This window comes from Gekko japonicus, unplaced genomic scaffold, assembly GCF_001447785.1.
Source record: "Gekko japonicus isolate JY-2015 unplaced genomic scaffold, Gekko_japonicus_V1.1 scaffold555, whole genome shotgun sequence".
Classification (NCBI taxonomy): Eukaryota; Metazoa; Chordata; class Lepidosauria; order Squamata; family Gekkonidae; genus Gekko; species Gekko japonicus.
Window position 1 is genome coordinate 80,659 of NW_015161420.1, and position 14,843 is coordinate 95,501.

The 14,843-nt window shown below is 40.9% G+C and overlaps 1 protein-coding gene across 1 annotated transcript in view; it reads right to left on the minus strand.

The window, feature by feature from the left end:
• The window catches only part of ATP6V1C1 (ATPase, H+ transporting, lysosomal 42kDa, V1 subunit C1), a 52,628-nt gene extending 38,745 nt beyond the window's left edge, over positions 1 to 13,883 (minus strand). The window contains exons 1-5 of the mRNA XM_015428134.1: positions 13,703 to 13,883; positions 4,167 to 4,347; positions 1,884 to 1,951; positions 1,184 to 1,269; positions 505 to 599 (exon numbers count right to left, since the gene is read on the minus strand). Of these exons, the coding sequence (XP_015283620.1) occupies positions 505 to 599; positions 1,184 to 1,269; positions 1,884 to 1,951; positions 4,167 to 4,298 (381 nt within the window). The 5' untranslated portion in view covers positions 4,299 to 4,347; positions 13,703 to 13,883. The remainder of the gene's footprint in view (positions 1 to 504; positions 600 to 1,183; positions 1,270 to 1,883; positions 1,952 to 4,166; positions 4,348 to 13,702) is intronic.
• Positions 13,884 to 14,843: the final 960 nt, after the last annotated feature.

Below are 14,843 nucleotides of genomic sequence, written 5' to 3' on the forward strand. Positions count from 1 at the left end.
ATTCCAAATAATGATTGTGGCTCCTTTTGGCAGTCCTTGCCAACTTTCAAAACTTGCAATGTAATATAGTTGTAAAAAGCCTCCTGTTGGATTCCAGATAATGCATGTGGCTCCTTTAAACAGCCCTTGCTATTTTACAAAACTAGCAATATAATATAGTTGTATATAGCCTGACAGAAACGCCAGCATAAATCTTCTGTTTCAAAAAAGGCCCTTTTCTCCCGGAAGATGCATGACACATCAGACTCCATGCATTAGCATCAAATATTCTTTGATCTGTTGTGATAAGCATGATAGTGAGCCATTATCCTCCGAAGAAGATTTTTGAAACAGAAGACTTATGCTGGGATTTCTGCCAGGCTGTATACAACTATATTATATTGCTAGTTTTGCTACAGAAGAGACCTCCTTTTATCACTTCATAGGTCAGAACCTCTGCTATATACAGTAAAACTGTCAGTTTCATCAAGGATGAGAACACAATCTTGAATAATGTTATTTTACCTTAGCAATTATTTCTGAAATATTCTTCAGAGACTGCTTGATTGGATACTTTGCCATATCCCACTGGAATCTGGTTATGTAGGTGACCAAGTCAACTAAAAACAAAGAGATTCAGTACTGACTTTGGTAATGCAAGCCATGATCTTTGCTACATTATTTGAAGATTATGGAACTAATTAAGGAAAAATTCTAAATATTTTATCAACCTATTAGCCCCTTTTGTAAGAGACTATATCTAGAATAAGACATAAGGAAGCAAGTGTAATAGAAACATTAAAGAAATTGACTGGGACAAAACTTCAAGGGACAAGATCATGTTTTATTTCAATCAATTGTACTTATTTTCTAAGCAACTAAACTGAGGTGTACTTCAAGAATGTTTTTACAGTTATGCATGAAGATTTGGCTCCAAACATAGATAGAACATTATGTTGACTGCATAAATAACCTAAACAATTACAAACAGGGTAATGACAGCAGCATCATATCAAAAGGAAATAAAACCATTTCTCAAGGAAGAAAATCTATTTATTTAAAGATTGATTTCCAGGCTTTTTGCCTGGCTTGAATTCTTGATATTACCTTTGTTACAGAAGTTACTTAGAGTAACCACAGGAAAGCATTTGCTGCATATACAGTCTACATTCAGAGCTATCCTATAGAGAACGTTAACACTTACCACCATTGGCCAGAAGGTTTTCATGAACTTTATCTTTACTGTCTTCGAGCACATCAGCCATATACTGCGCCACCTTCTTCACAGTACTGAAGACCAGGAAAGAGACAAAGTTAAGATTAAGAAATTAACCTATTTTATCTTTCTTCCCCTACACTCACCAGTAGCTGAAATGGTTATATTAAATAGGAATAACAATCTACATCATAATATCTTGAATTTTGTCTATCAGCCTGACAGAATTCAAGGTACAATACTGTGATATAAATTGTTACTCTTGCTAATGCTCTAAAAGACAATCTGAGAAATTCCTCGTGTTTTATATTAGGACCTATTCTTTGCCCCAGGAATAGAAAATGCCTTTTTCTTAAGGCTGGACATGGTCTCTTATTTTTGCCACATTTAATCAATTCACTCAGCTGTAGTACTACATCCAATATTACAAAGATCTAAACAACTATCAGGTAAAGCAGTGCACTAATTAGAAATGCTTTTTAGTGTTCAAGAAACTGAAAGCATGTTTCAGAATTCAAAGTTATAGACTGAACATTTTCATAAGGAAAACTGCAGTACACTAATATTAAGCTGGTTAACCTGAAAACTAAAGACCATTAACTAACAGCATCTAGGCTTGTATATTATGACCAGACTCAACACATGCTAGTTCAGATAATTTGCTGATACTAATAGTAGTAGTAGTTACCCTTCCACGAATGCATCCAGTTTAGCCAGCTCATCTGACAAACCAACTAAAACATCAAGGGTGCCGACCTACAGAGGACAAGAATGGTTTTAGGAAGTGTGAACAGCATAATAAAGTGGAATTTCTAGATTTACAGTCTCATGTACTCATGTTTACTCAGAAAAACAGACTACAATGACTTTTACTTCCCAATAACTGTGGACAAGATACCAGCCAAAGAAATTCTCCATTAGAAAAAGGTCTATCATTCTGAAGTAATGTAATTATTTTATCGATAATTAGGAAGCTACCTGACACATTAAGACAGCTACCTGACACATTAAGAAATTAGACAGTCCATCATCAGTCAGCAACACATGCCCTATAACTTGAAGTGATGTCCCACCAACACATACACACAGCAACAGCAGAAAAGAAAGTGAATTTTCTGGGATCCATGATGAAAATACACAGGTAAATACATGGCAGATTCACTGACCCATAATGTCTGAAGCGACCCTAAAAAAAAATGAATTAAACTGCAGAGGCCCAGCACTGACTGGCACCCATTTGACAAAGACAGACTGCAGCTCATGCCTCAGTGCCTACATACACACACAAACAGCCAAGTAAGTTAACCTCTTTCCCAAGTTATTTGTCTTTCCATACAAGCAGGTTGACATATTACAGGATTAGACATGCTACTTCCTTGGATGGAAGCTTGTGCTATTATTGATGTTTTATGAATTTTTTACTGTAATTGTATTTTATTAGCCAGTGCTATTTTAATGTTTAGATGTATTTAATTAAATGTTATTGTTGGAATGTTTTATTGTAAACCGCTCCAAGACCTCACAGGAGAGGATGCAGTATAAAAATTTAATTAAATACATAAAAATAAATAAAATTGTGAATCTCACCATCTCTCGCCAGGTAAGAGAGGAAAAAGCTCCAGAAGACAGTACCTGGCTTTAGAGTAATAAATACTTGGTTTCTGGAACTGCAGATCAGAACTGATGAAAACTGAAGTTCAGTAAATTTAAATCTGGATTTTTTAAAAAAACAACAGAGCTGCAAGTCTAACCAAGGACGAATTCTCTTCCTCACAAATCTACAATTTTAGCCATGACTTTTTGATACAACGTATTGGCACATTGCAGAGATGCAAAGTCAGTAGTTCCCTTGGGCTAATCAACAGGACCTTTCTAGATAGAAGTTTAAGGAACCTGTTTCAATGTGTCAAGGGAAAGGAGACTATATATCTATACAATGATATAAAGTGTTAACCATTTAAAATGAATTCCTTTAATCTTAAAATATATCTTAAATTACAGATTCTGCCCATAAAAGTATTGCCTCGTATCAGTAACATCCCTCAACTACAGAAACAATATTCAGAACACTGATGACTGCTTTATATACTATAGAAGCCAAGGAATATTAATGCATTGTGGAACTCCATGCGGAGGCCATAACTTTTGACTGCTGCCAATGATGTTGATTAGTCTTATTACACTGGATCACCACCCAATTCACCACCAAGAACACACAGAAAGTCTGAAGATGTGACACATAAGAGAGACAATTCAAGTAGTGAGCAGCTTTCAAATGGCATGGTTTCTCATAGCCTGGCACATAACTTTTGGGGAGGGCGGGATATAAATCCAAAAAATAAATAAATTTAGAAATCAACTGGCTCTTAATGCTGGCCCACTACTATCATATTGGTGATTACTGGTCAGCAGTCTAACTGCGATGTTTTGCAACAGTTGAAATGTTTTACAGTAAACTAATAGGAGTTGTGAAAGCAATTACCAGGCTACATACATCTAGATTTACACCGTGCAGTGACAGCGTGTGCAATTAAAATGAATATATGTTGTCTTCCCTATCCCCTATGAACATTGTTAGTCCCCTGTCTACAATGTGTAACTGTACATCGCTTTGAGCCCACTGGGGAAAGCGATTAATAAATTGAAAGTATTATTATTATTTTATTATTATTAGATAACTGCCTTAAGTCTTCTTGAGAAAGGCAGACTATGAATGCTGCAAAAAACAAACCGTGGCAAGATCAGAAAAGGGGGCAATTTCAATTTGTGCCATCCAGAAGTATTTGTATTGCACATTTTAAATAGGTCCAGGCATGGCTTGCAATGGTATGCTTTACTATAGAGATTCAAAGTATTGTTATCATATTCTTCAGCAGAATAAATGTGCCAGGCTTGCACTACCATGCACAATCTCCCTAAATCTAAGGCGCAAAGCAAAAGGATTTGAATGGATGAAAAAATGTTGACATACCTTTAAATCTGGAATATTAAACTTTGCATTGGTGGAGAGGTTGGCATTTTTAGTAGTTGCAGCATTCAGTTTCTCCCATGTTTGCTGACACGTTTTCTCCCCAGGAGCGGAAATGAGCCAGAACTCTGTCATGTTTGTCACTTTATCTTGACACTGATTACTTTGGAAGATACAGATGACCCTAAAACAAAAAGGAACATATTTAGCTATAGAGTAAGCTCCATTCAGAATACACAACTTATAACGTGGCACTACGTGGATGGAGTTCCAACAGCCGGGGGGGGGGGGAATCTGTGCAACTCCAGGCTTTTGCTAGGGACTCTTAAAGAACTGCAGAAGAAAATCTTTCTCAGCCAGCCAGACATAAAAGCACCTCCACACTGTTCATTGCATGCTTTTATTCAGTCTGCTGTAGGAAGGGGACGTTAGCTTCCCTTGTCCTCATACCAATCAAGATGGCATGAAAGATGATATTTACAATATAGTGTTACACTGTTTTCTCATGGCTTCTCCCCAGGGGACTGTAATTCTGCAAAGTGAGGCAGAGTGCTAGGGATCTCTCTAAAAGAGAGCCTTCAACTGCCCCCCCCCCGGGGGGGGGCAAACGACAAGCCTCAGGATTCTTTGGAAAGGAGAAAATATAAGAGTTAAACTGGTATAAAACTGCCTATGTTCATGATGTAGAAATAAGCCATGTTGAACGGTCCCTATATCAATTACTGGGGCTAGGAGTCACCAGAATAACCCCAAATAAATTTGTATGATGATTTGGGGATTACAGCAAAGACCTCCCCCCCCCCCCCGATCTTCATACAGTCTACAGGCTTATATTGTGCTGCATCTACTTCTTTTCCATTCATTTGCCTGGCACCTTTAGGGTAAACGAACAGCAGCCCAGTTAAGACATTATGTTCTAATCCTCAAAACCATGATTTGAAGAATCAGCAATGTGCCACAAGCTCATGCGCTCTCTCCCCACCTTCAGTAACAAGTTTAACCACAGTTTGCTGTGACTTGCAATTTGGCAAAACTGACAAAGAGTAACAATTTCATATTAAAGATCTACAACTGGATTTTATTTCTATCAGAATACTGACTGAACTTCGGAAAAGAGAACTGCCAAGATCAAAGAGCTTCCTTAATCTCACAATCAGGAGAAGAAGCCTGGAAGGCAATTGGAGCAATGGGAGAAAAATCTCCAGTCATTTTTGACTGAACACAGATCAGAGGACTTCTGAAAGCTTATTTGGAGGTGGTGCTGGAAGCAAAGAAACAATGTTTTTTTAAAAAACTATTTTTGTGAGAGTGTGTGTGTGTGTGTTAATGTGCTTGCGAGCCTGGAAGTCATGTTGACTTCTGGTGACCCTTAATGGGGCTAGGATGTTTCAGAGATGTGGCTTGATAACCTGCCTCTGTGACCTGGCCCTGGTATTCCTTGGAGGTCGCTCTTCGCTTCTGAGATCTGACAAGATTGGGCTTGCCTGGGCTATCCAGGCCGGGGCAAGAAACGATACTGCTCTGCCTGTGTTGTTCCTGTTATGAACCACCTCCTTCCCCTTACTACAGCCTATGATCCGGACTCCCTCACTCCTGGTATACAGCACCATCAATATGAAGGTGGCGCACAACTCTTTCTTTCTCCCCTTTCCCCTCACCTTTCTTTTAAAATCCAGGGAGGTTGTAAACTCTACACTGAAATCTGGAAATAGTGAAGGACCGCAGAAGTGCTGTGGGACCAACTGTACTTATGCAAAGCCCCTTCCTCCAGGCATCAGCATTAGCAGATGTTTGTCTGGCAGGGACCTGACAAAGGTCCCCCCAGCTATGGAACTCCCTTCTTTATGGCACTATTGTATTTTTATTGAATATTAAATATTTTGTAAGCAGCCTTGGGGACCATTGGGTTAAAAGAAAATCTATTAAAAATAGTTTAATACATTCTGCTGCATAAGCAGCCAGGCCTCAAAAAGCAACAAAAGACATATTTTGATCAACTATTCCTTGGTATACACACAAAGCAGAGCTAACAACTTTAAACAGAAAACATTTGCCAAAGGGACAAGAAACAAAAAGGAGGAGCTATTGTAGCCAACTGTAAAAAAGAATATGAAATAAAACAGAAAGTGAGAGTTAAAAATGCTAATGAAGCTTACAGATAGCATTAAAAGAATTACAGTGCCTTAAACTCTCTTAAATTGCCACATGGCACATGTTCACAAGCCACACGGCACATGTTTGCAGCCACTGAGCTAAGCATACCCTTAGGCTACTTAAAATTGAATGTTTGGATTCCACAGTTCATAATTAGCTTGCTTATATGAGCTCATGCACCTTACCCTTCACTCTGTATCCCTTGTTCTAGCAAACCACTAGCTGAAATGTAAGGCACACAGTTTGATAACTCAAATACTACAAGAGGAAAAAGAGGAATTAGCAAAGAGCCTTTAAAAAGACCTTCAAAAACACTGACACCAATATCGAAGGCTAGAAACGTAAGGGTAAAAATGCTGTGATAATTCAGCAGGGTACAAGATTTTTCTTACACAAATGTCATAACAGATGTACAAGATTTTTCTTACACAAATGTCATAACAAATGCATGTAAGCAGCAGCAAAGAAATGAGCATGAGCTAGTGATAGAAGACATTCAAAATAAACCTGATATAAAGGTGGACTGAGATAAAATCATTTCTAATTCCTTTGCTTTCCCAAGAGAATAAAGTTATTCAGATTTAATTGTTTTCTGAGAAGCTTAAGAGTCCCACAGCTTTCAGCTGTTAAATGCTCATGGGTTGAACAAACTGTCCGAAGCAAACCCCCTGATTTCCTCATGAAAAGTAGAACTACATAAAGTCAGATGCACAATTTGAACTTGAACTACGAACAAACCCCTCTAGATTCCTCACTCTACCCCTTAAAACTGTTACTTTCAAAATCTTGCATTCAGGGAACTGTTCCCATGACCAATGTCTGTTGAAAAATCACACATCTGGCACAGAATCCTCACACACTACAGATGGGTTTGATGCAGAACACGCTTCATGCCTGTTGCTCTCTTGTAAGAAGTAAGAGCAGGGCCCTAGAAACACTCCTGAACAACAACAACAAAAAGAGTTCCTTGGAACACATTAGAAGAGCCAGTGTGGTATAGTGCTTAAATTCTCAGACTCAGATCCCCAGAATCAAATCCCTACTCTGCCAGAACGCTCACTGACCCAGCAGCACTCCCTGAACCTAACCTACCTCCTAAGGTCGCTGTGAGAATAAAATTGAGGAAGGAATGATGCACACAACCCTGGATCCCTCAGATAGAAAAGTGGGATAAAAATGTAGTAAATAAATAAAACCATTGTTGTGACTATGATCTGGGCAGGCATTCTGATGGTAAGCTAGTCATAGCTCATGAGGAAATAACTTCCAGTAAGCAAGGCACACTTCAGGCTTGGTATGGCATGCCCAGATGTTCAAATGGGATTAGTAAATATAACCAAATATAAATGGTAAGCTTTTATGAAAAGCATTCTGCTTACTGAACCTTTGAAGAACACTTTCATGAAGACTACAATACCTCTGACAGTATCTCGTAAGGATAATGCAAACCACAGAGAAACACTTAAGGGCCTCTCTGCTACCCATCTGGACTGCAAATTAACTCACTTCCTAAGATTTTACTACAAAATGCCAAAGAGCTAGACCAACATAACCCCAGGAATATGAAAATGCCTACTGCTACTAGAGTTCATTTTTTCCTGAAATACCATTCATAATGAAATATGAAAATGGGCAGGCATAACCATTCAAAGAAATCCTAGTCCTATGAAATTAAAGAACTATATTAGGAAAATATAAATACCACTACCTTTAGTGTACAGTCTCCTAATTGCTAATGCTAAGCTTTTTTCTATCAACCCATAAGATTTCTTCAGGTAATCTTTCGGTAATCACTATCTTATTTTCATATGACTAGTGCAGTTCAAACTTCATTGTGTTTCTTGTCTTCAACAAATATTGTACTGCTTGGTTTATCTGGATGAAAGTTTAATGTATAAAAGCACCAACTGTTTCTCCCAGGTATGCCTTAAGATGTAATGGAACAGCTGAGATGGACTGTACCTCTCCCATATGCAGTTCCTGATTAGGGCTATAGTTCTTTGTCATTTGATTATAGTTCTTAGTCATTTGATTATATGCTGCGCTTTCCCAAAGGTTCACAGAGTAGCAGACACAAGTACTCGCATTGAGAATAAAAGAGCACACATACACACACACTGGCCTTTCCCTTGCAGGCACTTACAGGGAGGAAAAGATGAACACATCCTCTGGCTGGCCCTCCCATCTTCACCGTTCTTTTGTAGAAGGGAGGGAGAAAGCTGTTGCTCCTCTGAACTGACTGCTGCTAATGGTGGGAATGATTTCCCTGTAGCCCTATACTTCCTACGGCTGAGGCCAGACTATGTGTTGGATCCAGCTGACTTTTTTGCTCAGCCTCTATCATTTACCCCCTTACAGAACCTATCCCACAAGGTTTTTGTCCATGCAATGTATAGCTTTTTTGGGGTGGTCAGAAAGGACCCCCCCCTTTCATCAGTGGCAAAGCTGGCTGGCTCCAACATCGCCCCTTCCCTCACTTCAGTAACTACATTTTTAATCTTGATGATTTGAACAAGGACTCAAAAATTCCTCATCCCCAGCCACTGTCCTCCTCACTAGCCACCCCCATGCCTTTTCTTCTTGAAGCCTGAATCCTGACCTATCCAAATATGCCACAGTCTTAAATGGCAAATAGGCAGCAGCTGAATGTCAGACAACTCCAGCTGCTTTGCAGTGTCTCTATGTCCTTCCCAACCAATAGACACAGTTATCTTTTCTACTGACTCAAGGAACAACGCACAGCACTGAAACTGGGTTTGCATGGTTGCACAGAAAGCCTATGAAGATTAGAACAGAAGCAACACAGGACAAACTGAGATGAAAAGAAACAAGCAGAACGGATGCAAATATAACATAACACTAATAAATACTGCTAGATCATTGTTATGGGGAAGATGGTAGACCAGGGTAATATTACTCTTTTTTTTGTTTGTTGAGTTCCACCCTTAATTCCAATTCTTTCCATTCAGCCAGTCTGGTATAGTGGTTAAGTGCGTGGGCGCTAATCTGGGAGAACCGGGTTTGATTCCCCCCTCCTCCACTTTCAGCTGCTGGATGACCTTGGGCAAGCCATAGTTCTGTCAGAACTGTTCTTCAAAGAGCAGTTCTTGAAAGAGCTCTCTCAGCCCCACCTACCTCACAGGGTGTCTGTTGTGGGGAGGGGAAGGGAAAGGAGTTAGTAAGCCGCTCAGAGTCTCTGAGTGAAGGGCTGGGTATAAATATAATATCTTCTTCTTCATTTCAAACCTCCCTTTCAAAGTACATTTCCCAAAATGTGCAGCTATATCAAAGGTCTTGATTCTTCATCAAGATGTATAAACACATAATCTCAACTAACTCATGTATGATCCCACCAACAGCACTAAGTACATCACTGATTAATTAATTCATTAAACACTAGACTCTAGACCACTTTCCCCCTGCCAAGGCAGGGCTCAGGGCAGTGTACAACATAGTAAATTCATAACATATATAATTTTAAAATGGCTTAAACGATAAAATACTGTTTACTTTCATCTAAAAGATGGCGCTAGAGAATTCCAGTAGTGACACTGCCGCATGGGGGGGGGGGCAGGGGAAGGGAATGCCGGGAGGATGAGACCATTGCTGTCCTCAACCAAATGCCTGGTGGGACATCTCTGCCTTACATGCCCTGCAGAACTGCATCAGGTCCTGCAGGGCATGGATGTTATTCGGCAGAGAGTTCCACTAGGTTGGGGCCAGGCTGGAAAATGCTCCGGCACTGCTTGAGGACAGCCAGGTATCCCTCAGGTCAGGGGCCACAAGTAAGTTCTGATCTACTGAGTGCAATGCTCTTTGGGGTTATACTGGGAGCGGCTGTCCCAAAGATACGTGAGTCCCTGACCATTAAGGTCTTTGAAGGTCAATTCCAGAACCTTGAACTTGACCTGGTACTCCATCAGAAGCCAGTGTAGCTCTCGCAGCACAGGATGGATGTGCTTTGTACGCAGGGGGCCCATAAGGACTCGCACCGCTGCATTCTGTACAAGGGCGGGCCCACACAGAACGAGTTACAGTAATCTAATCTGGAGGTGACCATTGCATGGATTACGGTGGCTAGATCAGGGTGAGACAGGTAGGGAGCCAGTTCCTCAACCCAGATCAGTTGGAAAAACACCAGTTTGGTGACATTTGCTATCTGGGCCTCCATTGTTAGGGAGGCATCCAGAATCACACCCAAGTTCTTGACGGCTGGTTCCGGTCTTAAGCGCACACCATCAAGAGCTGGGAGTTGGCACTCCAAACCTGAATCTCCCCCACCCCAGCCACAGAACCTCTGTCTTGGAAGGATTCAGTCTCCTCCGGCTCTGTTTCAGCCATCCCACCACAGACTCCAGCACCTCAGCCAGAGTTACTGGGGCAGTATCCAGCCAGCCGCCCATCAGCAGATAACACTGGGTATCATCAGCATACTGGTGACATCCCAGCCCGAAACTCTACGCCAGCTGGGCAAGGGGATGCATGTAAATGTTAAAAACATTGGGGAGAGGATTGCCCCCTGAAGGACCCCACATACTAATGTGATGGAGCACATGCCTTTTCTTTTAGTGAGAGCATAAAAGTTTTCCCACAATTAATTTAAGATTGTTGTACGTCTAAGAACAGATAACTATGGAATTCTTCTACCTATGTATAGCTAATGGAAGTTCAACTTCCCTATTATGAATCCCTGTAACAAACACGGCATGTGATGTTGTAGAATTTTAAGTTACTACTTCTCATATGACTGGGTCAAGTGTGAAACCTGAAATTTCACACATTGCGTTTAATATTCTGTAAGACTAATTAAGACTCACCAAAGCAATTAACACTTGGCACAATTCTACAATGTCAATTAAAGTCAGCAGTAAATTTCTAATGACGTGCTGAAGCATGGTTATACTAAAACTTCGCTGAACCAAGAATGTACACCCAAATCAGTGTGCTTCTCCCTTATAAGACCAGGCTAACATTGAACATACAAAAATCATGACTGCTTTCAGAAGCAATAAAAACCTTTTTAGCAGCTGTCTCTGATTTCCTGGTTTAACTTTCAGGGTAACATCAACCACAATCTTTCTGAAATATGTTATTTCTCCTTCATCAGATGGAGAAGTTATGGGACTTATTACTTTAACTTTATTGTTACTTGTTATAAAAAGAAGCCAACCCAGAATGTGGAAGTACTATGACAAATTTAGAAGTTTTAAGCTTTGTATACAATGTGGAATGACCCCTCCCCCAAGGAATCATACATTACAGAACAGAGCTTTAAAATAAGCAACATACAGAAAAGATGTTCACTTGAAACACAAACTTACAGCCACTGAACTGGGATGGAAAGCCTCTGGATCTTCAACTATATATTTTTTCAAAGGGCAGCAAGAGGATTGTACAGATAGGTAAGTAAAAGACATGCTATATCCCACAGTCATATATATATCAAGGTATCTGACTATCCACTGTCACTATCTCCAGAGTTTCATTGAGAAAAGCAGACTCTAAAGTAAGCAAATAAAAATATTACTCTTAAAAGAAAAGGCTGCTCAAGGATTCAGTGATGTACTGGCTTTTCCTATCTGCAATCATTTATTTCCAGCAACAGCAGCTCTGCATTTTTTTAACCAGAGTACAGCATTCAGACACACCACAAAGACATGTGGATTAGAAGCGGATGGAAATAGGAACCACTAACCCATGTTAACTTAAACTTTAAACAAAACACACTTTAGACCAATGATTCTTAATGGTGGCAACCTACAAATGTTGGAGGACATGCAGAATTTTAGGCAGCCCCCTTTCCCACTTCCATTGCTTCCAACAGCAAGTAGAGGCAAGTGTTTTATGTTCTCACTTCCCCTCAAGGATTGTCATAAACACTAGATTTCTCTCCCAGTCCCTTGAAAAATTCACACAAAAACAAACTAGACTCAAACCTAACATTAAAAGATTGACCAATGGCCATAAGGCACAAAAGTCTCATTGAATGTATACCTGAGATTTGTGTATTTATATACATAAATCATAAATACATGTCAGTTTGCTTTGTCTGGAATGCTACTTGCTATGAACTTGTTTGATACCTCAGATCCTCCCTGGACTGCTGCCTGACTGAATTCTCCCTTCCACGTATCCATGTAACCACAGCACAGGCCTACTAGTTCAGAGTTATGGAATGATTTTACCAAGCAGTTACAGAGGGCTGTTCATATTCCATAAGAAAAGGCTATTCTTTTTCTGTGAACATTTCTGCAGTTAGTTTCATAAGGAAAGAATTATTTTGATGGCAAACTGTATAGCAGTAATTTTTTTTTACTCGCCCATTATCTGTGGGTCTGATTTTTGCCTTAATCCACTGTGTTTGTTGGAAAAGCAGCATATAAGTATTTTAATTAATAAATGGTGGGGGCATCTAATAAGCCAGCACAGTGTAGGGGTTAGAGTGTCAAACTAGGATCGGGAAGACTTGGGTTCAAATTCCTAGTCTGCCATATTTATTTATTTATTTATTTATTTATTTGATTTTTCTCCCGCCCTCCCGCCGAAGCGGCTCAGGGCGGCGTACAACAACATACAATAAAACAACTCATCTAAAACAATCAATACAAACATTAAAATCATACTTTACACTCAATAAAACTTATTCAGAATGGCGACTATAAAGTGCTGCATGGAAGCTCAATGGGTGACCTTGAGCCAATCACAACCTAACCTACCTTCCAGGGTGGTTTTTGTAAGGAAAATGTGATGAGCAAAGGATGTGAGGGGAAATGTGATGGGCAAAGCCACTCTGGGTCCTCACTGGGAGAAAAGGAAGACGTAAGCAGTGTTAGGTCAAGGGGCCAATATCAAAGGTTAAGAACAACTGCTATCGAGTATCTTTCCATATTGGTATCACAAGCTCTAACGCTCAATGAACTTTCTATAGACTCACCTCTCCCTAAGTTAGAAAAAATCATAAGGGAGAAACAAATGACAGGTAAGGAGGAGAGAGCCTGAGAGGATGCCCCGAATGTCCTCTTTAGCAGAATGATTAGAAAAACAAAACGAAGTGCTGGGGGGGGGACCAAAGCCCCTGAACTTCAGACAGACCCCACCATCACCCAGGTATGGCGAACAACAAGGCACCGGCACAACGAGTGGAACCCCTGCGCTTTCCCTGCACACTGTCAGCAAGGGCACGCAGACGCCGGCCTTGACAAAAGTGGGGGGGGGGCGGGGGGGAGATTTCCCCCCAGGCCTCCCAATGGGTAAGGAGAATCAGAGGTCAGGGCTGAGGAAAGAGAAAAACCGCCATCCATTTCCCCTTTTTTCCCTTTCCCGGGCGAGGCACCAGTTGGCACTCGGGAGCATTCGCGGCCCAGCGGCTCCCGCCCCACACTTACCGGCGTCTGACGAGAGGGCAGAAAAGAGAGGGGGGGGGAGAGAAAGCAGAGGCACGAAAATCGGCCGACGCCAAAAAAGGCTCTTCCCCGTCACTGCTCCCCCATCCCCTCCGCGGTGACAGCAACGCCTGCCAGCGAGTCACGTGACGGCTGAAGAAAGGCGGGAGGGCAAATCAGCTGACCATTCACTTCCTCGTTTGACGCACAGTCAGGCGCGCCTCCCCGGATGAGAAGGGGACGGATTTAGAAGAGGGAGAGGATTTTAGGGCTACTTTGGGCGGAGGGAAAAGAGGACCGCCGTGATTGGTGGAGACCGGGAAAGGCTGTGTGGTAGTTTGCAGCGCTGGCCGCTTGAGGCTCAAGAGGCAGGGATGAGTCTCTCCATTCTGATTGCTTGAAATCTGCTTTATAGTGTGGTGATGGGACAGGAGGAAAAATATAGTCAGTGCTAAAATGTTTCCAGAGAGTGAGTCGCTTTCATCTGTATTGATTGGCTGGGTTATAATCTGAGATTTTTTAGTTGTTTTGTGCAGGTGTTTTGCATTAGGAGACCTAGTGTGGTCAACCCTGGATTAACTATTAAGCAAATAAACACATGCTTAATTTGGGACACCACAGAGTCCCCCCCCCCCAGCTATCATGCCCTTAACTTTTCCACTGCCACACTCCGTTTTAGTCACATTGTTGCAATTGTCCTTATCTGCCATGTTCGACTTTAATCTTCATTGTTAAAAAAAGGTTTTCTTTGACATGGTGAGTGACTAAGGTTTACAAGTTTAGTTTTGAAGGTTTTGTCAGATAGCACCCTTTTTTGTAATCTCATGTCTGAAAGTTTTGCTTTGGTCGAGAATAAACACAGCTGACTGGGTCTGTCTGGCATTTAACTCATCTACTGACTTGTGTAATGGACCTTTAAGCTCTTTATTATTTATTTTACTGATTTTTCACATAAACCAGGTAAAGTCTAGTGCCAAGGGGCTGTGTTTATGGCTTCATTGTTGGGCTGTGTTTATGGCATCAGTTGGCCTTAATCCAACCCTGAGTGTGGTGTAGTGGTTAAAAGTGTTGGACTAAGACCTGAGAAGGTAAGGTAAAGGTTTCCCTTGCTCGAAAGCCAGTCAAATCCAACTCTAGGGATGCG